This window comes from Thalassophryne amazonica, chromosome 15, assembly GCF_902500255.1.
Source record: "Thalassophryne amazonica chromosome 15, fThaAma1.1, whole genome shotgun sequence".
Taxonomy (NCBI): domain Eukaryota; kingdom Metazoa; phylum Chordata; class Actinopteri; order Batrachoidiformes; family Batrachoididae; genus Thalassophryne; species Thalassophryne amazonica.
In genome coordinates this window covers 85,915,883-85,943,160 of record NC_047117.1, presented here as the reverse complement: position 1 = coordinate 85,943,160, position 27,278 = coordinate 85,915,883, and the positions used below count along the sequence as shown (strand labels likewise).

General features: G+C 41.8%; 1 protein-coding gene and 1 long non-coding RNA gene across 3 annotated transcripts; one reads left to right on the top strand and one right to left on the bottom strand.

Moving 5' to 3' along the window:
• Positions 1–100: 100 nt before the first annotated feature.
• Positions 101–16,733, top strand: clgn (calmegin). Of its 2 annotated transcripts, none has more exons than XM_034187382.1 (15): positions 101–377; positions 4,354–4,629; positions 6,700–6,773; positions 6,876–6,934; positions 7,045–7,186; positions 8,124–8,205; positions 8,482–8,674; positions 8,834–9,023; positions 9,209–9,322; positions 9,466–9,622; positions 11,419–11,634; positions 14,561–14,677; positions 14,802–14,940; positions 15,026–15,198; positions 15,272–16,733. In XM_034187382.1, the coding sequence occupies exons 2-15, from the start codon at positions 4,354–4,356 to the stop codon at positions 15,341–15,343; spliced, it is 2,004 nt and encodes a 667-aa protein (XP_034043273.1). In that variant the 5' UTR covers positions 101–377; the 3' UTR covers positions 15,344–16,733. The 2 variants fall into 2 exon arrangements, with proteins under 2 accessions (XP_034043273.1, XP_034043271.1); XM_034187380.1 differs by having other exon boundaries at positions 14,796–14,940.
• Positions 11,486–27,246, bottom strand: LOC117525524. The gene is made up of 3 exons (XR_004565080.1): positions 27,128–27,246; positions 18,665–18,673; positions 11,486–11,497 (listed from the first exon to the last, which is right to left on the bottom strand). It is a non-coding gene; the product is annotated as an uncharacterized LOC117525524 (long non-coding RNA).
• Between the last annotated feature and the right edge of the window lie 32 nt (positions 27,247–27,278).

The following is a 27,278-nucleotide window of genomic DNA, read 5'->3' as shown; positions in this document are numbered from 1 at the left end:
GTAAATTATCAATTATTTTAATTTGTGAGAGCTATTTTGGGAGATAAAATAAAAGCATGATCCATCACGATCGCTGACGTTTGTGCTTGGTTTTTATTTTCTGGGAAGGATCAAATTCTCGGCACAGGTTTCATGAATGAATGATTGAAGCCGAGCGAGTTCGGCACAAGTTTCGAAGCCGTGATGTGACGTCACAACAACACGCCACAGTAACCGTTATTCCTTATCATCTCTGCTGCAGAAATTGTTTTGGTTTCGCCCCTTAGTTATTGGACTTCGTGTCTTCGACATTTAGCAGTGTAAAGTCCACATTTTTCCCTCTTCTAACCAGATAAAAATTACACTGAGGATTTTTTTTCTGCACGACGCCTGCAAAGGTTTGTGTTCTCATTCATTTCTCATCACGTTAGAAGCTAGTTTTAACTATCTACTAATTCGTGTAGGATCTATAATTTCGTTTTTAATAACTTGTGTTTTAGAAATATTCTGCTCCTATGATATTACTAGTTTACTAGCTGTGTTGTGCTAAGGTTGGCGCCGTTAGCTAACATTAGCTTAGCAGGTGTTGTTGCAGCCATTCACCTGAAATAGTTTGTTACACATTAACTCCACTTTCCTGTCCTGTAACACAAATTCTCGGCCTTTGCAATATAAATGAAACTAGAAGGTGAGGAGTGTCCTACAAATGACAGAGGAGAGCACTCTGCAACTCTTTATGACGCCATAAGGCTAGAGATCAAAAAGGTGGAGTTGGAGTGCCACAGAAATGTATTCAGCTCTCTTGACAAAAGTTGCGCTATGCACAGTTATCTCCAGTCGCAGCCACAGCTATGGGTTTCTTGGTGGCCTCCCCTTCTTGTGTGACCACTTAGTTTTTCTTTGAGGACTGCCTCCTCCAGACAGATGTACCACACAGGACCAGGGACTCAATGAAAATAAATCTTACTGGCCACCCCCATATTATTTTGTCAGTCATGGGCCCCTAGAATCCTTGTGAAGTGCCTTGTGGTGACATGTTGTGATTTGGCACACTATCTGCAAATTGAATTGAAGACGAGAGTCTCAGGAAATGGACTGCAATTCGTGAGTCAGTGATCAACGACAGATCAGTCATTGAAAGATCAATCCCCAGATTTCATCCATATGATGCTTCCGTAAAGCCTCAGCCTGGTCCATATTTCCACAGTTCCTCTGTATGTCTCACATGTCCCAGTTCAAGAAGGATCTCATCAGATCCAGTGGATGGACAGAAGGATCAATGAAGTTCTAAAATGCTGTAATACCATATAGCATAGGAAACCACGGGTCCCTGTGGCTGATGGTCCATGTCTTCATCAGCATACAGAGAAAAAACAGAAATCAGTCACGCAGAATTTACAGCTCACTAACACCAACTTACAACAGTGAACAGCCAAAATGCAGTCATGCTCACAAGCAACAGAGCCCTGTAATTTGCTAACATTCCCCAGAATTTAGCTGTAATGAGACTAGTGCTACTAAAATGAGACTCAGTCATTGTCCACCAATAATTGAATAACTGATCTTGGAGGGAAAGACTGTGATTCAATACAACTAATTTTAATTATGAGATAGGAAGAACAGGTGAGTCTTTAATCATTTAATTGGGTATTCAATACCTACACAAAATCAGACTGTTTTACAGGGTTTCTGCTGTTGCTTGAAAAGTCTTAAAAGGCATTGAATGTCTGTATTTAGAACTAAGACATCAATTGGTATTAAAATGTTTTAAATCCTTCTTTAAAAAGTAACAGGAAATATGATTTGATTTATGTTTTCTTCTGACACTGCAATTAAAATATAATAATAAATGGCATCTAATTCAGTCAGAGTCTCTCATAATGCTACACAAAGCAAGATAGCGGAACCAAGAAATCTCTTTTGTTTGTTGCTGGAATGCTCAGAGTGGAGACACTTTCAACTCGCTACATGTTAACTTACGTGACAACATGAGGAAGTGTGAAAATTGGCTTTTATGAAAGATTTGGCAGTGTGGATTAAACCTGTAACCCTGTTGTACGTTACAAGAAATGGGCACATTAACCCTCAGCCATTTATATTGTCCCCCATCCCTCCCTCCCCCTTCTTTTTTGGGTATTGCAGTGTTGGTCTTAACACTGGTTGACTGGTTTAAAATGTCTTAAATCTATCTTGCCTTCAGCTGTAGGAACCCTGGCTTTGTCTCAGTAGGTACATTATTCCACAGAATAGGTGCACAATAAGAAAAAGCTCAGTGACTTGCTGACCTCTTCTTCACCTTTTGAGTGCACAATAATCGTGCATCCAGAGAACGCAGTGCACAGGTGGATATATAAGGTTAAATTAGATCTGCCAGGCAGGGAGTCGCTACTTTACGTAGGATTTTGTATGTTCATAACAAAACCTTAAAATCTGACATCATATATAGGAAACCAATGAAGGGAAGCCAAAACCAAAGATATTAGAGTGACACAAGATCTGTCACTTCCTTGAAAATACGTTGAGTGAGGTTAGGCACGCAGAGGCGTGGCCTCATAGATTGACTTTGCATTACACTCAGGGGTCTGTCTCTCTTTCTCTCAGGCTTTTATCTCTCTCTCTACAACACTGATGTTATTAAAGGCTGTAAATTTAATCAGCTCACGTCCTCTTTTGTTTTCTGGAAGTCTGCTCAACTTCAACTGAGCAGCTCCTGATTTGCTGGAAGATACATGGAGAACCATGTTTTACAGATAGAGTTGTCCAATTACTTATGGGCTCTGAAAACAGTGGGACTGTGTGCTAAATGGTTAATGAAGTGTTTTAGTTCAAAGTGCACACTATGTTGTGCTTTTTTATTTTTTAAATTTCTACTAGAGTGCCCAGAGGCAAAATGAGAACATTTCATCACTGTCCAAATAGTTTAGTGGTGCAGTTTAGCTAAAATTTCCATAACAATTGTTCATTTTGTGACTAAACCACCAAATTTGGCACATATATTCTAAATGAACTAATACTTGTTTTCAGATGTGGCAGTATCCTGGAGCTGACATCTCATGACCTACAGGGGTCAAAATGTAAAAATGTTCCAATCACATTGAAAGGCATATCATATTATTTGTCTGATCATAACAATTCCAAAATGGTATTGTTTAGACAATCCTTGACTAAATGTTGTGGAGTTACAGGGTAAAAGCTGCTAAAATGATGAAAAAAGTCTATTTCAGTTTGTACAGGAGTCAAAAGATAAAGTTGTTTCAATTTTGGTAAAAAAAAAAAAAATAGTGATGCAAATTATTGGTTCAGGTAACAGGGTTTTAAAAAGGAATAGTTTGCACCATGTATCATGCTTAGTTATATTAAGGTTAACATATGTCACATGTCATAGAATCCAATGGACATCAACCTTGTTTGACCTCTACTTTAGAGACAACAGACAAAACACAGACAAAACTATTCCATTTATTAATCCTATTAGCTCAGCCAATTATTTGCACCACTTTATTGCCAAAATTGGTGCAACTTTAACTTCGGACACCTGTACAAACTGAAATTGACTTTTGTCATTGTTTTTGCTGTTTTTACCCTGTAACTCCACAGCATTTAGTCAAGCATAGACTAAATTATATCTTTTTGGAATCCTTATGATCAGACAGATAATATGATATACCTTTCAATATGATTAGAACATTTTTAAATTTTGACCTCTGTGTAATTCTTCATTGACCCCTGTAGGTCATGAGAGGTCAGTTCCAAGATGCCGCCACATCTGAAAATAAGAATATGTGTGCCAAATTTCATGCTTTAGTCACAAAATGCACAATCATTTTGCCTATCTGCTGCGCTATTTGTGGACCTGACTGTAGATGTCAGGCTGGGTGTCTGTCACATGACCTTCACCCTCCTCTGTCGGCTGGCAGATGTAACAATAGCGGCAAAGGAATCAGCGTCACTCTCTGCAGTCTGCAGTCATGGTTTTAGTCGTGTTACTCACAGCAGCTGGGTGGAGCAGATCTGTTTAGGTTTTTGAGAAGCGCAGTAACCATGAGAATGTGGCATATTTTAAAAGTCTGTCGAGAGTCGCGGTGGCCGGCCTTCCATGGGACTCCAACACAGCAGGGGTGGATTTTTAATTTCTGTTGCGGGCGGAGGGAATGAAATGATTTGAAGCCACACATGGACTTGTGCTCCACTTCCTTTTTGTTTCTCTGTCCATCTCTCATCCCTCTATTTTTCTACACACTTGTATTTTTGATTTATATTGCTGACATTCTCCCGCAAACATAAATCAGGTATCACACTCAAAGCTGCCTCGCACCGCGCTCACCCCGAGGCCCTCGTCGCTCCTTGTGCTCACTGTGTTTCTTTCTCCTGCAGATGAAGTCGGCCCGAGGTTGGATGTGGTTTGTGCTGCTCCTGTTCACACTCTCGGTGGAGGCAGCGGCTCAGGGTGAGCACTCGGAGGCCGATATCTCAGATTTCGATGCAGATATGGACTTGGACGAAGAGGAAATGAATGTCGTGATGGAAGACGAAGAAGAGGAGGCAGAAGTGATGGATGAAGATCACATCGATGAGACAGGAAGCGAAGATGGAGAGACCGGCGAAGGAGAGACCGGCGAGGATGCAACGGATGCCAATGTCTCCTTCCAGGTATGAGGTCATAAATGGGAGTCAGAATAACAATAATAATGGTAATATTAAAACCTCTACTTATACGAGGTCTGTGATTAAAAAAAAGCGGTCCTTTTTAATTTTCAAAAAATAAATGGATTTGATTCATATGTTTTTACGTCAGACAAGCTTGAACCCTCGTGCGCATGCGTGAGTTTTGTCATGCCTGTCGGTGACGTCATTCGCCTGTGGGCAGGCTTTGAGTGAGGTGTGGACTCCCCCTTCTGTCGGAATCTCTTTGTCTGAGAAGCTGCAGGGAGACGGTGCACGTTACTTTATCAAATTTTTTCAGGACCGGTGAGGGATATCCGTGTGGACACTATTCGAGAAATTCAGCTGGTTTTCGGTGTAAAGTTTAACGGCTGATGAGAGATTGTGGAGTTTCTTTCGCTTTAAGGACAGCCCACAAAGCGGATCGGCGCAGCGGAGGTGGCGTCCGTCTGGCTGTTTCGAGCTGAAAACATCCTAATTTAAAGCTCTGTTCACCCAGGACGTCGTCAGAGAACAGAGAAGTTTCAGAAGAAGCTGGCATCAGGAGTTTACCCAGACATTCCACTGTTAAAGGAGATTTTGTAATGAAAGAACGTGCGGACGAATTTGCCGAGTCGGATCCGTGACGACATGGCAAATCCGTCTGCGCCGCGACATGAAAAACACCTCCGTGTTGAAAACCACTTGTAAAATTCAGGCGGCTTGATGGCTTTCAACAAGTGAGTATCTGAGAAATTGTTTAACAGCTTGGGCATGTTCCAACTTGTCCGTTAAGGTTTCCAACGAAGGTGTTTTTCCTGTGGCGACCCCCCGCGGTCGGGTCCGGCCCGACATGTGAATCTGCCCGCACGTTCTTTCATTACAAAATCTCCTTTAACAGTGGAATGTCTGGATAAACTCCTGATCCCGAATTCTTCTGAAAGTTCTCTGTTATCTCACAACGTCTTGGGTCCACAGAGCCTGAAATTAGGAAGTTTTCAGCTTGAAATAGCGAGACGACGCCACCTCGGAGTGCAGATCGCCGTCAGGCGCCGTGGGCCGTCCTTACGGCGACAGTAAAACTCCAAAATCTCTCATCAGCCGTTAAAATTTTCACCGAAAACCAGCTGAATTTATCGAATGGTGTCCACTCAGTTGTGCCTTACAGGTTTTGAAAAAATTTTTATCAAACAAAGCAGCAGTCTCTGAGCCATTCCTAAACAATGAAAAAATCGACGAGATGGTGGGCCACCCCTCACTCAAAGACTGCCCACAGGCGAATGACGTAACCGACAGGCGTGAAAAAACTCTCGCATGCCCACGAGGGTTCAAGCATGTCTGATGTAATCACACGTGATTCAAATCCATATAGTTTTTGAAAAAAATAATAAGGTCCATTACTTTTCTCACAGACCTCGTATACATAAAACCAACCAAAACTTGTTTACATTGGGTAGGATTTTGCTTGAATAGAAAACTAACATTCCAGTGTGCTACCAATAGGTGGTGCACAACATCCACTTGGGAGAACCTGCATTCTGGCTCCACTTCCGCCCTGTTGAACATAACTGTTCCAGCTCCATAAACAGTCATCTGATACACGCAGTTCTATTAACCACAAAAATAACAGGGCTGATCCAAGAAAGTGCTGCTGATAAGAGTTAATATTACGGACTGTACCGGTGTCATATCTTCATTTTTTCTTGTATGAAAAACTGAACCACCCCATAGGCTTTTGTCCCCTTTAGTGACAGCGTGTGTTGTCTGTTCTGGATTATGCCTACAGTGTGAAGAAAAAAGAACTTTATGATGTCATACAAAGGGTATTGGAGAATGTTAGAGGAAAAAAATAGTTGGACATGGATGTGGTTCGTCACACCAACATTTACTCGCTTGTTTCTGTCTGAACTGAAGGACATCTCCCCACACAATGTCCTTGAAATCTGTTAAGAGTGAACACACACAGATGCAAGATGAGGTAACTTCTGCCCCCTGTTGGTTGGCAGAGGTTACAAAAAATATTGCCCTGTTATGTGCCCTGTTTTGTTTATTGATTCTTGTCTGTCTAATTTTCTTCAGGTCACATACAAAACTCCCGTTCCCACTGGAGACGTCTATTTCGCAGAGTCGTTTGATGACGGAACCCTCAACAGGTACAAAGTCAACGCGGAGGGTTCAAAATTCAAATGAGCTGGATGTGTTTGTGCATCGTATCCTCTGACAGCTACAACATTGTGTGATGTTGATCTTCACAGATGGCAGTTGTCAAAGACGGTGAAGGGGGATGCAGATGACGACATCGCCAAATACGATGGTTTCTTCTTATTTTCTTTTTCACTCATTCACTCATCCAGATTTAATATATTTGCATTTTTTTTTTTTAAGTAATAATTTTTTGAATGCTATGCGTGTTCCTGATTGAAGGGAAGTGGGCTGTGGAGCAGCTGAAGGAGAATAAAGTTCCAGGAGACAAAGGTTTGGTGTTGAAGTCTCGTGCCAAACACCACGCCATCGCTGCATTGCTGGACAAGCCCTTCATCTTTCAGGATGAACCGTTGGTTGTACAGTGAGTTACAAAGTAGGCAAACAGTAGAAAATAACATTGATCAAGTACTCCAGGTGATCTTGACATTATGCTAGTTTTGTATCTTTGTTTTGGGGGGGAAGGACGGGGTGATGACTGTACATTTTTGAAAACTTTATAGATTAATCGTAACAGTCTTGGATTTTTAAAATTTCTGACCTTCAGTTTCTGATTTCTGACTATCTTGACTCCTAGTTTACCTACAGTTATGATTCCAATAGCTGATCATACGTTTCTGGGGCAAGGAATCCAATGGTGCAAATTTGAAAACAGTACAACTGATCAATAACAGTTACAGATTGGCCAGGATTTCTCCAAATTTGTGGTTACTTATCTGTTCCTGGGTGACACTCTAAAAAAAACGGACCTTGGTTGGCATTTCAACCAAAGGTCTCAGGTATAGATATTGACAACAGCTGATTATAATAGTAGTGGTGGTAGTTTTATGTTAACATATTTGTTTGTTTTTTTGTACTGCATGTTATAAATCAGGCTGCCATTAGGATATTACTATAAAATCCAACATCTACTCATGCTAGTAAGTACGTACCCACCACCAAAAAAGTTGTGTTCATGATCTTTGCTAAACTCAGGTATACGTATTTAAAAATCTAACATGGTCACCCAACTCAGTTTAGGTTAGTCATTTTTACAGTGCCAAATTGTTATAAAAGTCACCTCAGGGTGATATACACAAGTAAGGTCTCAACCTTAACACCTCATGAGCAAACACGTTGGCAACCGTAGTAAGGATAAACTCTCTCAGTGCTATAGGAAGAACCCTCAAGCAGACCAGACACAATAAAACAAAAAACGCAAGACTGAAAGAAACTCCAATGGCAGAGAGGAACAGACACATAAATTGAATGGAATTACACTTGGAACCCGACTAAGACCTCAAACTCTGTTTCGGTTGTAGGTATGAGGTGAATTTCCAGGATGGGATTGACTGTGGCGGCGCGTACATCAAACTGCTTTCAGGCACTGAACGCCACAACCTGGTTGGTAGATGTGCTGTCGTCACACATGATGTGGTCTTATGTGCATTAGTTCTAAAGAAAGGAAACAACATGTTTGAATTCTGTTGGCGACCGTCTGAGAGCTGGTCTTCATTTGTCATGCAAACAGCGGAGAATATTTCTAGAAGCGGCTTAGGTCATTCAGACAGTGAGGTTCTCAAGTTAGCAAGAAACCAGTTGGCAGAATATGAAAAGATCTGATAAACATCTCTTCTGTTGTCGGTACTTCGTTTAACACTTTTCCGTTTCGCGGTCTAGGAACAGTTCCATGACCGCACACCGTACACCATCATGTTTGGGCCTGATAAGTGCGGCGAAGACTACAAGCTGCACTTCATCTTCCGCCACCAGAACCCTCTGAACAAAGATGTGGAGGAGAAGCACGCAAAGCGGGCAGACGTGGACCTGAAGAAGTTCTACACTGACAAGAAGACACACCTCTACACTTTAGGTCAGGAGCATCTGCCTCCTCTCAGAATCCACCAAACTGCACCATGTTGTCATTTTCAAGATTTGTCTCAGAACTCAGAAACACTGCTGTCAGATAACAAACATTAGTGCGTGCTAGTATGGTTGATGCTGCTAATGTTTTTTTTTTTCTTTTCTTCAGTCCTGAACCCTGACAACAGCTACGAGATGTTTATCGACCAGTCCAGTGTGAGTCGTGGCAACCTGCTGAATGATGTCGTGCCTCCCGTCAACCCACCCAGAGAGATAGACGACCCAAATGACTCTAAGCCACAAGAATGGGACGAGAGGGCCAAGATCCCCGACCCTGAGGCTGTAAAACCAGAGGACTGGTAAGGAACAGACAGAAGAACATTCACACATCAAAGGCGAGAAGTAACATGAATGTGGTGAAGCCACATGATGAAAGCAGCCGTTTGTTATCACAGCTAGGGATTACTGGTGGTGCTGATTACTAACAGTGCCCGTCAACTCGTGACTAGACAAATTGCTGTTCTAACCGGTAACTATGTTTCAGGGATGAAGATGCTCCTGCAAAGATCGAGGACCCCGATGCAGTGAAACCAGAAGGCTGGCTGGACGATGAACCCGAGTTTGTCTCTGATCATAACGCTGAGAAACCTGATGACTGGTAAACAACTAGACACACGTGCGACAACCTGAAACACATTTCCAACCCTTGATTAATGTTTTTATACCTCCACACCCCACATCAAACACAGCGGTAGCACACGATGTGAGGACGATCATCTCACATTTGACCTCTCTGTGCAGGGACGTGGACATGGATGGAGAATGGGAGGCTCCGCAGATACCTAACCCGGCCTGTGAGACGGCCCCTGGCTGTGGAGAATGGAAGCGTCCCATGATAAACAACCTTCAGTACAAGGGCAAGTGGAAAGCCCCTCTTGTGGACAACCCCAACTATCAGGTAATGGCTCTCAAGTGGTGCTAGTTTTGTTTTATTTCTTTTATTTAACCAGGAAGTCCCATTGAGATTAAAAACCTATTTTTCAAGGGAGACCTGGCCAAGACAAGCAGTAGCATAAAATAAGCACAATTATGGACATAACATAAAAAGAATAACATCATAAGAACACATACAGTAAAAAGTGTATCAGTAACAAATTTAAAACTGAATCATTGCACTGAATTAAAAGCATTGACATCTTAAAGAAGCTGCCTATAAGTCTTTAAGTTTAGATGTAAACTCATTCAGAGGAACTAGGCAGTCCAGTTGTAAAGTATCTTGCCGATTGTTCCATGCAGTGGGGGCAGAATAAGCAAATGCCTTTTTCCCAAGCTCAGTGCAAACATTTGGAACCGAAAGTAAGTAAAGGTCGTGAGAGCACAAGGAATATTGTCCAGTACTCCTTGGCTTAGTAAGGACACATAGGTAAGATGGAAGCAGACCTAAAATTGCCTTGTATATGATAATATACCAATGATGAAGCCTGCGGGTGGCGAAAGAAGGCCATCCCACCCGAGAATATAACTCGCAATGATGAGTTAGGACTTTACAATTTGTTATAAATCTCAAGGCAGCATGATAAGCTGTATCAATTTTATGACACTGAGCCCAGGTATGCATGTACAAAACATCAACATAGTCCAGCACTGATTAAAAAAGTGGCAGCAATAAACCCCTTTTTTACATTAAAAGAAAAACACAATTTATTACAAAAGTAAAAACCCAATTTCAATCTCAGTTCTTTCACTAGTTGAATAACATGCGCTGTGAAAGTTAGGGAGTCATCAATTAAAATACCCAGATATTTATAAGAACTAACCGTTTATATGATCTTTCCATCCAGGGTGACTACAGCAGGGATGTGGGCTCCAAACTTTGAGTTATTAAAGATCATGAGTTTGGTCTCTTCAGCATCAAGAACACGCTTTAGCTGATGTAGGTTATCCTGAATAACATTAAAAGCATCCTGCAGGTGTCTAATGGCCAGGGCAACAGTAGATGCATGTCATCTGCATAGAAATGAACATTAGCATCAGACACATTTTGACCCAGATTATTTATATATAGTTTAAATAAAAGAGGATCTGAAATAGATCTCTGTGGTACACCCTTAGAGACTGATACAAATTCAGAACACAGACCATCATGTGTAATTCACTGAGATCTGTCACTAAGATAGTCCGGAAACTAGGCAACTGATTGCTCCGAAAGTTCTAGCTGAAAAAGTCTAAGCTTTAAGACATCATGATCAACCGTATCAAATGCTTTAGATAAATCTATAAAAAGCGACGCACAGTGCTGTTTCTTATCAAGTGCTACCGATATGTCATTTACCACTTTCAGAGCAGCTGTAACGGTACAATGCTTTTTCCTAAAGCCCGTCTGATACGTAGAAAGAATGTCATTGTAGGACAGAAACTGTTTTAATTGGTTACTAACCATTGTTTCAAGGATTTTGGCCAGCACTGATAGGTTTGCTATCAGCCTATAGCTGTTTAAGTAAACTGGGTCACCACCCTCCAATAAAGTGAGGACAAAAGGGGATCTCCACAGCCTAGGAACAACCTTAGTTTCCTCTGAAAGATTAAAAATATGCCAGAGGTCTTGCTATAAAATCAGAGTAATCTGATTCCTAAACATACTTAGCATTTTCTTCTCTGTAAGGAGGAATCATCATTTGAAGAGCTGAAGCCTGAGAGGCTTGTAGCTTCCCCTTTTGTTTGTCTGATGGTTGCCTTCACATTATCTCCTTACAGGGAGCCTGGAAACCCAGGAAGATTATCAACCCGGACCACTTTCAGGACCTACACCCATTCAGGATGACACCTTTTAACGCTCTGGGTTTGGAACTGTGGTCCATGTCCTCCGATATCTATTTTGACAACTTCATTATCACGTCTCACAAGGAGGTGGCAGACCGCTGGGCCGCTGACAGCTGGGGGTTGAAGAAACTGGTAGCCAGCGCTAATGAGGTCAGTGTGATTTACACTTGCATCTCCAGGATCTGAGATCAGCAACTTCAATTATATAATTGACTGCAGCTGCAGAAGAAGAGCTTTCCAAAAACCATTCAGTCCATTTTTGATCTAAATTCATCACACTTTAAGATTTAAAATGAGAGTAGTCTCTTTTGTTTTAAAATAGGATAGGTTTTATGCTAGTGTGAAGAACTCAAACAAATTAGGAAAATTAAGACATTCAGAGGAGTTACAACTTAAAAGTAAAAACTAGCATAAAGTATCTTAGGAACAGTTTCAGAATGTCTTGGCATTGAGTCTACAAGTCTGTAAAACTCTACTGGAGGGATGGAAGACTACTCACCGTTTTGATGAAGTTGTTTAGAGCGACGTCGAACTCATTGGTCCAACATCTCCAATAAGTACCCATTTACACCTGGAACTAAGCATTTTTATCTACATGGCTATTCAATGTGTTTACAATCCGTCCCTGACCACGTCCAGAGGTGGTTTGGCTGATTGGATCCCAGTCAGTCCTTAGTTCATTTTGGGTACATTTTCATGTGGACAAGCACTATCTGACTGCAGTCCAGTCACCCAAAACACGTTATTTCCATGTGGGTTGCGATCATGTAACTGTGAATGCCGCCACGTAGGAGTCACATCATTTTCATAGTCTCACCATTTAGGGACCCCTCGTGCCCTGCGGATGGGGGGTGCTGTCATCCTGGAAGAGACCACTCCCATCAGGACAGAAGTGTTTGATCGTAGGTTAAAGGTTATCACTCAGAGCAACTCTGTTGTTGAACCAACCCATGGCAGCAAAATGGACAGAGCCATGGATCCCGCTCACTGTGGGTGTAACGTTCAGAACTGTTACTGTACATCATACAGTGCATCTGGAAAGGATTCACAGAGCTTCACGTCTTCCACATTATATGTTACAGCCTTATTACAAAATTGAGTAAATTCATTTTTCCCCCCTCAAAATTGTACTCACAACACCCCATAATGACAGCATGACAAAAAAATTTTTTTGAAATTTTTGCAAATTCATTAAAAATAAAAAACTAAGAAAACACATGTTTTCACACCCTTCGCTCAATATTTTGTTGATGCACCTTTGGCAGCAGTTACGCAGCAGTTACAGCCTCAAGTCTTCTTGAATATGATGCCACAAGCTTGGTGCACCTATCTTTTGGCAGTTTTGCCCATTCCTCTTTGCAGCACCTCTCAGCCTCCATCAGGTTGGATGGGGAGCGTCGGTGCACAGATATTTTCAGATCTCTCCAGAGTTGTTCAATCATATTCAGGTCTGGGTCACTCAAGGACATTCACAGAGTTGTCCTGAAGCCACTCCTTTGATATCTTGGCTGTGTGTTTAGGGTCATTGTTCTGCTGAAAGATGAACCGTCACCCCAGTCTGAGGTCAAGAGCGCTCTGGAGCAGGTTTTCATCCAGGATGTCTCTGTACATTGCTGCATTCATCTTTCCCTCATTCCTGACTAGTCTCCCAGTTCCTTCTGCTGAAAAACATCCCCCCAGCATGATGCTACCACCACCATGCTTCACTGTAGGGATGGTGCCTGGTTTCCTCTAAACATGACACCTGAGATTCACACCAAAGAGTTCAATCTTTGTCTCATCAGACCAGAGAATTTTGTTTCTCATGCTCTGAGAGTCCTTCAGGTGCCTTTTAGCAAACTCCAGGCAGGCTGCCATGTGCCTTGTACTAAGGAGTGGCTTCTGTCTGGCTACTACAGGCCTGATTGGTGGATAGCTGCAAAGATGGTTGTCCTTCTGGAAAGTTCTCCTATCTCCACAAAGGAATGCTGGAGCTCTGACTGAGTGACCATCGGGTTCTTGGTCACCTCCCTGACTAAGGCTCTTCTCTGATTGCTCAGTTTAGACGGGTGGCCAACTCTAGGAAGAGTCCTGGTGGATCTGAACTTCTTCAATTTACAGATGATGGAGGCCACTGTGCTCATTAGGCCCTTCAAGGCAGCAGAAATGTTTCTGTACCCTTCCCCAGATTTGTGCCTTTAGACAATCCTGTCTCAGAGGTCTACAGACAGTTCCTTTGACTTCATGCTTGGTTTGTGCTCTGACTGTCAACTGTGGGAACTTATATGTAGACAGGTGTGTGTCTTTCAAATCATGTCCAATCAGCTGAATTTACCCCAGGTGGACTCCAAGTAAGCTGTAGAAGCATCTCAAAGATGATAAGTGGAAACAGGAGGCACTTGAACTCAGTTTTGGGCTTCATGTCAAAGACTGTGTTTATGTACACAGCAAAATCACCAGTGTTAATTTAACACTGGTGATTTTGCTGTGTACATATGATTTGCTAGTTTTTTTAATTAAATTTGCAAAGATTAAAAAAAAAACATTTCACATTGTCATTATGGGGTATTGTGTGTAGAAATTTGAGGGAAAAAATGAATTTCATCCATTTTCATTCATCCAGGGGAGGTGATGGTCTAGTGGTTAAGCGTTGGGTTTGAGACCAGAGGATCCTTAGTTCAAATCCCATCCTGACCTTGGGCAAGGTCCTTAATCCCCTAGTTGCTCCCGGTGTGTAGTGAATACCTTGTATTGGCAGCACCCTGACATCGGGGTGAATGTGAGGCATTATTTTAAAGCACTTTGAGTGTCTGATGCAGATGGAAAAGTGCAACATAAACGCAGGAAGAGGAAGAGTCCTTCTTTTTCCCTCGTCTATGACACAGACACAAACGTCACGGTCAGCAAACCTACAGATTCCGACTGTTTATCCATGTTTTTCCAACTCAAGTTTTCCCTTAAATTTCTCACCTGTCTTCCCCACATTTAAATCAAAGCCCCTCCTGGTTGTTCAGTGAGTTGTCGGAGCACAAATGCTCACTAGTTGTACTTCTTGTCTTGTCGTTCCTTCCCTCCTTTTGTCTCTTCCTCCTGCCAGCCCGGTGTTTTTGCTCAGCTGATGATGGCAGCAGAGGAGCGGCCGTGGCTCTGGGTCGTCTATTTCCTGACAGTAGGCCTGCCCGTAGGTCTGATTGTGCTCTTCTGCTGGCCAAAGGTACTTCAGTCAACAAATTTTTGCTTTGAACCTTTTTTGTCATGTCTGATTGTGTCCTCAATTTACGCAAAACCACAACCAATACTTTTTATCCAAAAGCCGTAATTCAGTGTTCCAGTTCCAGAAATCCAATGAGGACTATGTCTACAAGACGATAGACCCTCACAGCGCTGACGCAGAAGAGGAGGAAGAAGAGGAGCCAGCGGCCGAGGAGGAAGAAAATGCAGAGGACGAGTCTGCTACAGGAGGCGCCCAAACTGAAGGTTAGGTGGTCAAACGCATCCCATGTGCTCAAACAGCACACGTTCACGTTTCCTCACGGGTCACTCCTCATCTGCACTTTCTTAGGCGATACAGAGCGAGCAGAGGAGGACGAGCACGCTGGTGTGGAGGCAGGAGACGAGCCTCTTCAGGGAAATGATGATGACGATGATGGTGATGGTGATGATGATGAAGAGGAAGAGGAGGAGGACCAGGAAGGAGAAGAAACTAAAGTGCCTGAGAGAAGATTAGACACAGAGGTTAGTGTGTCACTTGTTTCTTAAACTGCTTTTTTCTTTCTTGCTCCTTAATCGTTTCTGACGTGGCCCACAGTTAAAGGAAGACGACGCCGGTGAAGAGAGCCACAAGCAAGCTGTGAGAAAGAGGAGAGTACGGAAAGACTGACGCGGCGAACCGCGTGCCTACAGTCTGTATCTTGTTGGGAAGGAGGTGAAAGGTTGTCTGCGCTGCATCGTCCTCTTGAAGCAGAACAGCGCACATTTCCTCCAGACACCCGGTAGCCTGCAGTCACATCTCAAATCCGTAGTGAAAATCGGCACAGGCCCGCATGCTTCTTTTCCTCCACATGCTTCCTTTCCCCCACACTACCACCTGCTGGTGGTTTAAGCAGCCACACTCAGGTCCATAAGTTTTGGGATATTGGCAAAGTTTTTGTTTTTGTGTCAACTCTTGGTTTTTGGGTGTTTTTGTTTTGGTCACACGCTGATTTGGCAGAAGGTTTATGGCAGATGCTTTGTGAACCTAAACTGCATATTTAATCATTAAAGTGTTTATATGTACATCAGGTCAATGTTATAGACATCAAAGCTCTCAAAAACATACAGAACGTACGTATTTATGTACAAGACCCTCAGAAATATACTTCAAATTGTTCTAAGTGTGAAGAATGCCCATGCAGGATGCTCATATGCATCACGCGGGGCACGATGTGGCCTTTAAACTCTGCATTCAGAGTTTTGGTTCTACTTCTGCGTTCCGAACAAACGCTACACATCTGCAAGAACACACACATAAGCCAAATCTGAGCAAACTGGATTCTGGTTTCTTCTGAGTTTGGGGTACGAGCGCTGTCGTGTAATCTTGATTTTCACTGGTGTGTCAGATTGCAGCATAATTTAAGAATAAAATGTCAGAGAATGCTGGATACTTCAAATCACCATTCATCACAACCGTTATGTCTGACCAGTTTTAATTGTTTTCCCCTACATAGGATTTCTTTTTTTTTGCACGCTACATCACTAACCAGTGTTTTTACGTTTCTCTGTATTATTCTACAAGCTAACATGGTGACTGCATAGGTACCAAGTCCTTGCGATGGAATGTAGACGTAGACACCATTTTTGAGAATAAATTGTGATCAAATTCTTCAGTAACAACTTTTTAAAATAATTATGACATTCTTTTTTTTTTATCAGTAATTCAGAATATCATTGTAGTATCAAGAAATAAAACTAGCTTAACAGTACAGAAAAAAAAACTTGAAATAATGATGATAAACAATAACTGTTTGTTCTTTGTTAGAAAACCTGGACAAGCAACTGCACTAAAAAAAACATCCATATATAACAATCACGTGGTTCCAACACATTTTTCATCCCAGTTATGATCAAATTCACAAACGTATTCAACAAATGTCTCTGAAAACACTTTGAAATGTTTAACTTTAAACCTCAAACACATGAAAACGTAAAGAGATTTAAAAAAAAATACTTGTTTTGCACTACATGGCCCCCTTTAATAATTAGCTTAATATTTATTTTTCATTTACATTTCACTCATTTTAAAATTTGCTCCCTGAAAATTAAAATCTGGATGAAAAACAAAGAATCAAAGCTTTTTCATATGTTTAACAACTGTTTATGGAATTGTGTTGTAACAAGTACAATGGAAGGTAAGGTGCAGCCTTTCAGTGCAAATATAAACCTGAGTAACCACACGCAGATTTGAAAGTTCTGGAGAAGAAAAGAAAAATTCCAGTGGCATTCAAAGCTCTAACAGCAGTTGGGTAGAAACTGTTTTTCATCCTGTTTGTTCTTGCTTTAATGGCCCTGTATCATCTGCCTGATGGCAGCAGCTCAAAAAGAGTGTCCAGGGTGGGATGAGTCCTTTAGGATGGTGTTGGCTCTTCTCAAACTGTAAGAGCCGTGAAGGTCCCCCAGTGTGGGTAGAGGGCACCCAGTGATCTTCTCTCTCATTTTGGTGATCCTCTGGAGCTCTTTACCATTTGGCCCCATGCAGCTGGTAAATCACGTACAGAGGCAGTATGTGATGATGCTCCCTTGGTAGAGAAGTAAAAAGACACAAGCAATCTCTGGTTAATGTTATTTTTCCTGAGGATTCTCAGAAAGTGGAGTCTTTGCTGTGCTTTCTTTACAAAGTGTGTGGTGTTCCTGTCCCGGGTCAGTTTCTAATCTATGTGAGCTCCCAGGAAACAAGTCCCTGACCCTTTCCATGCAGGTCCCCCCAATGATAACGGGCTGAAGATCCGTTTTGTTTCTCCTGATGACTATGATTAGCTCCTTGGTTGTGGAGCTAATGTGGATGTGTTCAGGAGCAGGTTATTTTCTCTACATCACACTGTCAGCTGTTCCACCTCATCCCAGTAGGCGGACTCATCTCCTCCAGTGATACAGCCAACCACTGTGGTGTCATCCACATACTTAATGAAGGTGTTTCTGGTGTGAATAGGGGTGGAGTCAGAGGTGTAGAGGGTGAAGAGCAGTGGGCTCAGCACACAGCCATGAGGGGAACCGGTGGTGAGTGTGAGAGCTGTGGATATGTGGGGGCCAATCCTGACTCTGTAAGCGATCGGAGAGAAAGGCCTTAATCCAGAGACGTGGAACGCGGTAGACCGAGGTTCAGCAGTTTCCTCAGGAGGCCATGGGGAGGATGGTGTTGAATGCTGAACTAGAGAAGATGGGTGTAGAGACCCTGTTGCTCCAGGTGGGTCAGCGTGGTGTGGAGGGCAGCGGTCACGGCGTCCTCTGTTGAACTGTTTGCCTTGTAAGTGAATTGGTTTGGGTCTGAAGTGGGGGTTATGAATGACATGATGTGACTTCTAACCAGTTTTTCAAAACACTTCATCACCACCGGTGTGAGTACAACAGGCCGGTAGTCACTGAGACTGGTTATGGGAGATTTCTTGGGTAGGGGAACAGTGGTGGAGGTCTTCAGGCATGATGGGACAGCAGGTCCACCAAGAGATCAGAAAAACATTTAATATTTCCATTATTATTAATTCATGTCTTTAACTGATAATGACTTCAGTATTTACTTCTGTTAAAAAGTATTTAACAGGTGGTTTGACGTTTGCAGCACCACAAGGACAAACAAAAAAAACTGAGCTGTGCGTCATTTGAACAGCCTCAATGTTGATCAGAGCGCCACAAATAACTTAAAATGATTGTTAGTTAATGGGTATCTGGTGTCATTTTCTGGTGTTTTGTCAGTATTATTTATTCATTGGGGTATATTAAAAATATATTTCTGGCCAGGCAGGTGTTGTGATTAGCTTGGTGGGCAGCATGTAGCAGGAGAAACACTGAACATTAAGTGTGAATACAGATTCTTATGGCGGTTTTGCTTTTTCTGGTGGTCTTTCATCTAGAATTGTGGCTGTTCGTTTCGTCTTCAGGCGTAACCACCTTTAATCCCAAATGTTTTGACGCCTTTGGTCTTTGAGAACTTTTAACCACCTTGTGTAACCACTCGAGTCTGACTCTGCTGCTGCCACCGTGATTTCTTTTAAACTGGAGCCAAGACAGCTCACATCATGTCAGTTTCATCTGTATGCGGCTTAGCTAAAATTGAAATCACGATTCCTCATTGACTCTCAAAACCTCCTGCGTTTACTGGGTGCCTAACTTTGGACAAAGTAGCACAAGCAAGCTCAAAAGTGAACAGTTACAACAGAAAGAAATCCCCATCTCCCTTCAAGACCACACCTCCAAAACACATGAACATACACTTTGTCAGGTACAGCTTTTGCCTCCTTTAAAAGTGGAGAGCCACATTCCAAAAGTGCATGCGATTCTTTTCTTTTCTGGTTAAACTGCTAAAATAAAACAAAAACTCACTGTCCCAATATTTATGGACCCAACTGTAACAGATTCTCTTCCCTGTCCTGAGGCTGTGTGTTCATCCTCCTCCTGTTCCTGAACTCATAAGCGTCCACACGCCGGTCAGCTGAAGGACGTCGTCCTGTTCTTACCCGTTTGGATTCTTCTTTGCAGCAGCAAAATTTGCCGCACATCGGGACTCATCTCACAGCTGTCGTTTTGTCGTTGTGTCCCTTCTTTATAAAGAACATGTTTGAGGACACGATATAACGGCCTTCCTTCAGGTTTCAGCAAGACACCAGGCAACGAAGAAAGGTTTTGGAGATGATCGCCTCAGCTTTGGTTCAGAACTTTACATCATTAAAACAAACAAACAAAAAAAAAGTTCTCTTTAGATTTTAGTTCATTTTTAAGAAGCTTTGTTGCTTGTTGTGCTTTTTTTTCTATAAGTTATATTAGATAAGTTTTAGTTTAGAACTATTTATTGCTTCTGTTTAAACTTTGTAACCTTTGTTCCAGTATAACTAAAAATGTGTAATGATGGTGCAGTGTGGAGTTTTTGGAGACTGTATTCTCACATGCAGCTAACGCTGTTCCCCCACAAACACGTCAAGACTAATCCCAGATTATACAATCAGACGCAAACATGTTACGGGGTCTGAACAATTAAAAAGTAATTTAATTTTCAGTTATGATTATTTGCTGTAGCTGCACGAACAACCGGGACAAGAAGAAAAACCGAGCTCCTAAATAATCTCTGCAGAATATTCTGGAGCTGTCTTCCGTCTACAGAAGAGATGTCCACGTGATTGGGGTTGGAGCCAACTCCAAAAGGAACTTAAGATTTAAATACAACAGAATCCAAAGACAATAAGAAGTCCATCAAATTTCTTTGACTTGTCAAAGTAACTTTTGTTTGTTATGAGTCATTTCTGCATATTTAGTTTTATTTAAAACTTGCTGCATGTGCAGCAGGTGGCGAGCACACTCCTCTCGCTAAACAGAAGGTTCTTGGTTTGAAGCCACCTGTGTTCTGTTCTCTGTGTCCATCTGGGTTTGCTTAAGGAAATCATACGGTGTAAAGCCTTTGTCAAATCGTGTGGACTGTTCCCCGAGAAAAACCAAGATAAAACAAAAGAAATTAGTAACAAACAGTAAACTACACTGATTTTCATGACATAAGATTCCTGTATGAATTCATTATGTACTAACAGTGTAAAACCAAATGGACATGTTTTATTAATCTTTTTTTAAATTCACTACTTGTTTCTTGATATATGATATTAGGTATTACATATATTAGTTAATAAAGAATCATAAAAAATGAAGGATTGATTGATAACATACAGAAGAAAGTGAATTTAACTCCAACTCTGCATAAGGAGAATTAATGGATTTCAACCAGTTTTAAATCTGCAACAAGATAAAACCTTTTAAAAAAAAAAGTGGTGTGGTGCTTTCTTACTGGAACCTTCCAATCGTGCAGAACGTCACCTCAGATCACTGAAACAGTGATCTGATTTTCAAAGGAAACTGCCCTTTTTTGAAAGCAATTAATCGCTCAACATGGCATTAACTTAAAGGCAGACATGTTCCAAAGTATACAATTATAATTGAAGATTAAAAAAAAAAAATGACTACACAATTCAGCAGCATAAGTCACACTACAAATGTGCAAGTTTGACAAGAAAAATAGCAATAAATGATCCTTTAACGGATCCGCTGCTGCCCCCCAAAGTCTGGATCCAGTGACATTCTGTGTTTTTTGAAAGTTGACTGATCGAGTTGTACATTTTGTAAAATAGTCACGAGTTTATGATCGAGACAGGATCCGCGCACAGCATATCTGGAGTTCTGGGAACGCATTTGCAAAAGTCCTGAGTGCATGATGGATTTTATATTTTAAAGTAACACTCGTAGACAGTTAAACATAGTTAGAGGACTTCAAAATCACTCAGACCTACTCAGTCAACCACGTTACAGGTATTTACATTATCATGTTTGTTTAAATCAAATAATAAGCTTCTAAAAATGCTATTGACTCATTTTGTTGGTGGTGGAGACAAACGTTTTAATGTGGATTTCTGAGATTGCATTGATGAGGATTAGGACATGATGTCATCAGTTCCTGTGCTCTTCTCTAGCGCCATGTTGGTGATCGCTCTTCTTCAGAGGGTGTTGCTGCTGCATGAATTTCAACGTGTTCTCACACAAGGCTCAGGTGCCATTGGACTGTGCCCGGGCACGGTTTATGAAGATGAAGAGGTTTTTGGAACTTGGAATTTGACCGTCAGTCACTCATAAGTACGTTGTCCTGACGTCTGGATATCAGTTGTGAATCATTTCACTTTCAGTTTATTTAATTTTATATAGCGCCAAATAGGGGTGCCGGAAAAAATCGATTCACGTCCGAATCGCGATTCTCATTAAGATTCTGAATCGATCCAAAATGTACAAGAATCAATTTTTAAAAACATTTTCTTGCTTACTTGCTGCATGTACTACATTTGTCAGGCAACGGCTTCCGTACTGCAGCGTCCCCGCGAGTGGAGGGTCCGGCGTGCTTCAAACATTCGTGAGCTGTAGCTTAGCATGGCGGACGAAGAGCTAATGCAGCCAGCACCGTCTTTGCTGAAGGCAAATGTTTGGGCGCATTTTGGATTTTATTATTTGCTGCGTGAGAAGGAGCTTGACATGACTTATGCAGTGTGCAAAATGAAAGTTAAGTACTTTGGAAACACTTCAAAACCTCAAGCCCACATGCTACGCCATCACCAAGAGCTAAAAGAAGCGGAGCAGCGGTCTCTGCCGACTACTGACCAGCGCACACTCTATCACTAAACTGCCAGCCAACGCTGAACGAGCAAAGCAGATAAGTAAATTTATATCTTTAGAATCACTTGATTAACCTTGTAAAGCTGCATTTTCTTAAAATATTTTTTTAAGTAATATAACTATTTCTCAGAGCTCTTTCAATCGAAAATTGATTCTGAATCAAATCGTCGCCCCAAGAATCGGAATCGAATCGTGAGTTGTAAGATTTACATCCCTAGCACCAAATCACAACAAAGTTACCTCAAGGCGCTCTACACAAGCAAGGTCTAACCTTACCAACCCCCAGAGCAAGCACACAGGCGACAGTAGTAAGGAAAAACTCCCTCTGAGGAATAAACCTCAAGCAGACCAGGCTCAAAGGGGGTGACCCTCTGCTTGGGCCATGCTACAGACACAATTACTGACACAAATTACAAAAACAATTCCTAATAAAATGAATTAAAAGAGTAAAAAGCATAGTATATATATATGCCAGTATGCTAGCCATATGAAAGAGAAAATAAGTGCATCTTAAGTCTGGACTTGAAAGTCTCGACAGAATCTGACTGTTTTATTGACGCAGGGAGATCATTCCACAGAACAGGGGCACAATAAGAGAAAGCTCTGTGACCCGCAGACTTCTTATTCACCCTAAGGACACAAAGTAGTCCTGCAACCTGAGAACGCAAAGCCCAGGCCGGTACGTAGGGTTTAATTTGGTCAGCTAGGTAGGGAGGTGCCAGTCCGTGAACAGTTTTATAAGCTAGTAACAGAACCATAAAATCTGATCTCACTGGGACAGGAAGCCAGTGACGAGATGCCAAAATGGGTGTAATGTGGTCAAACTTTCTGCGTCCTGTTAAAAGTCTGGCAGCAGCATTTTGAACCATGATTGTCTTTGTTGTTGCTGCCTTTTCACCTCATGGATTGATCCAGTGGTGGGCGGTGCAACAGATGAAAACTCTCTCAGCATTTCATATCTAAATGTTAACACTGTCCGCATGCACACTGCTGGACATGTCCCAATTGTAGCGTGGCACAGCACAGCGCGTCTCCTCAGGTAGTCCCATGTTACGCTTGGTTTTAAGCTTTTCCACGCCACTGTGATCTTTTAAGTCAGAGGGATTGCTTTTTGTGTGTATGTTGTAAAACACCATGAGTCCGCTGTGCGCTTGTGAAGAGTGGTAAGACGTGAAAGGTGGTTTTTATTCCTGTACTGGGGGCAGACTCATGGAGTTGGAACAACAATGCAGCTACCAATATGTCCTAACCATGTGATCAGTGCTGAGATGATGATGTGCTGAAAGGGTCACTGCAGAGAGCAAAACTGAACTGACTGATATGAGCCGGATCAAATCAAGACCCAAATGGGACCACGAGGACCTCTTGTTTGAACACCAAATGAAATGACTGATCACCAATATAGCAGACGCCGACTCTTAACCTATCACATCAGTGCAAATTCACAAGTGCACATCACCTTTGAAAATGAAATATGGGAGTTAATCGGACATAAAAAATAAAAAGCTCTAACAGGAACGAGTTGTAATCCAACTAGTTTAACTGACCCGTTTGCTTAACGGGTGTCACCAGTTTCTTGTTTTTACTTTTGCATTCATAAATCATGACTAATTGTTTTCCATCTTAGAAACAAATTCTATCTTGAGGACTTGTGTCTTTCTGCTGTAACTTTGTGACCGCGCCACTGTCATCCAATCAGAGGACAGTGTTTGTGAGGTCATTGTAGAAAAATGCACTGCCTTTTATCTCAAGACTTCTTTCCTTGTGACTCTCAGCTCTGGTGTCAGGGACTCAGCACTCTCCTAGACTGAACACTCCTCTACACTAGTCTGGCCTTCGCTGCACATGCGTTATGTCAGAGCGTTAGCACTGATTAACAGATCATTGTCTCATTTCTGCTTAAAACTGACTTTAGAATGATTTAAGAGGTTTTACTTTGTCATCCGATGGTTAATAATCACATTATTCCCTTTGATCACTTTGGTTGTAGTCAGATTCAGAGTTAGTCTCAGACACGCTGGTGTCGCGCTCTGATCGCTCCGTGTTTAATTATGAATAATTGCTGAATTTATGTGGAAATGATTGTACAAAAGCTTCAGATATCTGCCGTTGAGACAGATGACTGGAGTGAAGTTTGAAGCAGAAACGAGGTGATAATCTGTGACTTGCTGCTGACGCTCTGAAATGACGCATGCACAGTGAAAACAGGGGGAGTGATCAGAAGGTGGAGTGGAGTCCCTCGTGCCGGCCTCAGTGTCATCCAGCAGACAGAACTCCTACTGGTGACGCTCTGAAATTACAACTTGTGAAAAATACAGAGGCTAATCTGTTGTGGAAAACTTTGGTAGTTCTTGTGTGATGTCGGTGTTGCCGACCGAATGTTCCCCCCTAAAAATTGATCCGCCCTGCCTTCACTGCGCATGCGTCATTAGCCGTGGTTCACGGATTAACACCTCGTTTCTCCTTAAAACTCCAGTCATCATCTATCTCAGTGACAGATACAGTGAGGAAAATAAGTATTTGAACACCCTGCAGTTTTGCAAGTTCTCCCACTTAGGAATCATGGAGGGGTGTGAAATTTTCATCTTAGGTGCATGACCACTGTGACAGACATAATGTAAAAAAAAAAAAATCTGGAAATTACAATGTATGATTTTTTAATAATTTATTTGTATGTTACTGCTGCAAATAAGTATTTGAACACCTACCAACCAGCAAGAATTCTGTCTCACACAGACCTGTTAATTTTTCTTTAAGAAGGCCTCTTATTCTGCAGTCTTTACCTGTATTAACTGAACCTGTTTGAACTTGTTACCTGTATAAAAGACACCTGTTCACACAATCAATCACACGCCAACCTGTCCACCATAGCCAAGACCAAAGAACTGTCCAGGGACAGAACTGTAGACCTGCACAAGGCTGGGATGGACTACAGGACAACAGGCAAGCAGCTTGGTAGAAGACAACAACTGTTATGATTATTTATTAGAAAGTGGAAGAAACACAAGATGACTGTCAATCTCCCTCGGTCTGGGATTCCATGTAAGATCTCACTTTGTGGGGTAAGGATGATTCTGAGAAAGCTTGTAACTACACAGGAGGACCTGGTCAATGACCTGAAGAGAGCTGGGACCACAGTCACAAAGATTACATTAGAAACACAGCAAGGTCCCCCTGCTCAAGCCAGCACATGTCCAGACCTGTTTGAAGTTCGCCAGTGACCATCTGGATGATCCAGAGGAGGCATGGGAGAAGATCATGTGGTCAGATGAGACCAGAATAGGGCTTATTGGAATCAACTCCACTTACCATGTTTAGAGGATGAGAACAACCCCAAGAAAACCATCCCAACCGTGAAGCATGGAGGTGGAAACATCATACTCTGGGGGTGCTCTTCTGCAAAGGGGACTGGACGACTGCACCGTATTGAAGGGAGGATGGATGGGGTCATGTATTGCGAGATTTTGGCAAACAACCTCCTTCCCTCAGTAAGAGCATTGAAGATGGGTCATGGCTGGGTCTTCCAGCATGACAATGATCCCAAACACACAGCCAAGGCAACTAAGGAGGGGCTCCGTAAGAAGCATTTCAAGGTCCTGGAGTGGCCTGGCCAGTCTCCAGACCGGAACTCAATAGAAAATCTTTGGAGGGAGCTGAAACTCCAAACCTGAAAGATCTAGAGAAGATCTGTATGGAGGAGTGGACCAAAATCCCCGCTGCAGTGTGTGAAAACCTGGTGAAAAACTACAGGAAATGTTTGACCTTTGTAATTTCAAACAAAGGCTACTGTACCAAATATTAACATTGATTTTCACAGGTGTTCAAATACTTATTTTCCTCACTGTATTTACAGCAGTAACATACAAATAAATTAAAAAAAATCATACATTGTGATTTCTGGATTTTTCTTTTAGATTATCATACATTGTGATTTCTGGATTTTTCTTTTAGATTATGTCTCTCACAGTGGACATGCACCCAAGATGAAAATTTCAGACCCCTCCATGATTTTTAAGTGAGAGAACTTGCAAAACAACAGGGTGTTCAAATACTTATTTTCCTCACTGTATCTGAAGCTTTTGTACAAGCATTTCCACATAAATTCAGCATTATTTCATTATAAAAGATGAAGGAAGCGATCAGAGCACCGCAACTACACGAGGTGCTAGCTGATGTGTTCACTGTGCGTCGGTCATTTCAAATTGTAACAGAGTATTTCCTCTTTTCTGCTTAAAACGGCCTTGTTTTTGCTTAAAACGTACTTTAGAATGATTTAAGAGGTTTTACGTTGTCATCTGATGGTTAATAATCCCATTAATCCATCCGATTGCTTTGGATGAAGAGACTCAAAATGACGCATGTGCAGTGGAGGTAGGGCAGACCAATTGTTAGGGGTGGACAGTTTGGTCTGTGACACCAGCAGTTATCCTTGTTTACATTTGTACATTGCGCTTGAGAATAAAATATTTATTATGGAAACCATTGATTTTAAGGGGTCGACTTAAATATCCATTCATTCTTATTTTTTTCTTCTCTCCGTCATCTGACACGATGTACTGTTTCGGTGACAAAAATCCCACAGAAAGCCGGAACATTTTATTTTTAGGAGTAAGTTTTTATTAAACCCAAAAAATGGTTACAGGGTATCTCCACACAAGTACGTAACGTACGCTGCGCTGGAGGATTATCTGCTTGCCAAAAAGCAAATATAGAAGCAGGAGTGAAGTTTGAAAATTCTAAAACAATTTTAACAAATTATATTTTACATTTGTTCACGCCACACTGCGTTCGCGCTCCATTCCCATTTGTTCTTCTCTTGCAGCAGAGCTCAGACAACACGCCCTCACTCGGCTGCACAGCATCAGCACGTTTTCCAGTAATGGAAGATAATGTTCATTACAGGCAGCGTTCAGAGCAGCCGAGTGGATCGATACCACTGTAGGTCTCTGTGAAGCGTCTGCTGCTCTCTGATTTCAGGATTCTTCCCCGACTGCATGTACGTTTACAACATTCAGCTCTGTATCTGTGCCAAATTATTTTATCAGTCTTTCAATTTTTTTTTTTTTTTTAGGAATTTTAAAGTTTGAAAATACCCTGTTAGTGTCATCAATGCTCAAATTAGCCTCTTAAAATTAATAAGTCAACATGGTGTAGTGCTAATTTAAGTTTCTGTGCTTTGATCGAGAATACTGCTTGGTCCAAAATATATTCAGACAGTTTTCGTTATTTTAGCCTTTTACCACAGGATACACCGGCATTTCAAGCAAACGATGACTGAGCTCATGGTGCAGACTGTCAGCTTTAATTTAAGTCCGACAACATCCAAAACAGGTTAATGCTGTAAAAGTTAGTTTTTCTGTAATTGTGTCCACTGATAAGGCACCAGGTGTATTTGGACAATTGGCTGCTGAGACATTTCAGTCAGG

Bases quoted from the DNA above. Each gene is read 5' to 3' on its own strand.
- clgn (XM_034187380.1), top strand. From the start codon at position 4,354: ATGAAGTCGGCCCGAGGTTGGATGTGGTTTGTGCTGCTCCTGTTCACA. The intron at 6,774-6,875 runs GTACAAAGTCAA...TGATCTTCACAG, and splicing joins GATGACGGAACCCTCAACAG to ATGGCAGTTGTCAAAGACGG. The intron at 15,199-15,271 runs GTTAGTGTGTCA...CGTGGCCCACAG, and splicing joins AGAGAAGATTAGACACAGAG to TTAAAGGAAGACGACGCCGG.